Here is an 803-nt window from a genome sequence, read left to right as displayed (position 1 = left end):
TTGACATATCTACTGCTCTACTGTGATTGGTCCAGAGCCGTGTCCCTCATTGCTGCTGCAGAGACACATGGCGGAGCTGCTGAACACGGACAAAGAAATGGCTGCTTCGTTTCTTAACAGTGTCCTCAACCAGCTAAACTGGGCCTTTTCTGAGTTCATAGGCATGATCCAGGAGGTATACATACACACATGCTAACATACAGTAGTTTGAAAAACCTGTGGAGGACGCGTTCACATCTACCGTCCTCTTAATACTCCTCATGGCTCCCTCTTCTTAGCCTCTCTCCTCACTTCTCTTGTCCTCAATCCCTCTTTCCTTCTCTGTCCTCCAGATCCAACAGGCAGCAGAACGTCCAGAAAGGAACTTTGTGGATGCTCGTCAGCTGAAGGTACCGTTTCCTTTAAAATACTGACAAAAGAGAAAAGTGAGAATGGAAAAGTCACAATCTGTCTGATAACATCAGACACTTGGTTTCAGGTGTGTGCCACCTGTTTCGACCTCTCTGTGAGTCTGCTGCGAGTGCTGGAAATGACTGTTACCTTGGTTCCTGAGATTTTTCTGGACTGGTCCCGCCCCTCTGCTGAGCTGCTTCTCAGACGATTGGCCCAGGTGAATAATCAGGCTCCGCCCCCACACACCTCTCTGTCTCTGTTCAGCTACACTGTAGAGCACATATCCCAAACCACACGGCCCCGGATTATTACATCTGATTTCTTTTCACCGTGACTAATCTGACAATAGAGTTGAAGTGGACAAGTCATTCACCATCATTTCCAGACTTTTGAGCGCACCTGAATATAAG

General features: G+C 47.6%; 1 protein-coding gene across 1 annotated transcript; it reads left to right on the top strand.

Annotated features, from left to right (window-relative positions):
- The first annotated feature begins 16 nt into the window (after positions 1 to 16).
- Positions 17 to 748, top strand: LOC103399383 (E3 ubiquitin-protein ligase RNF123-like). Its single transcript, XM_008338080.3, has 3 exons — positions 17 to 175; positions 333 to 389; positions 479 to 748. The coding sequence occupies exons 1-3, from the start codon at positions 68 to 70 to the stop codon at positions 725 to 727; spliced, it is 414 nt and encodes a 137-aa protein (XP_008336302.2). The 5' UTR covers positions 17 to 67; the 3' UTR covers positions 728 to 748.
- Positions 749 to 803: the final 55 nt, after the last annotated feature.

This window comes from Cynoglossus semilaevis, unplaced genomic scaffold, assembly GCF_000523025.1.
Source record: "Cynoglossus semilaevis isolate Cse_v1.0 unplaced genomic scaffold, Cse_v1.0 C19042326, whole genome shotgun sequence".
Lineage (NCBI taxonomy): Eukaryota > Metazoa > Chordata > Actinopteri > Pleuronectiformes > Cynoglossidae > Cynoglossus > Cynoglossus semilaevis.
The sequence above is the reverse complement of the archived record's forward strand: the minus strand, read 5'-3'. Positions and strand labels throughout refer to the sequence as shown.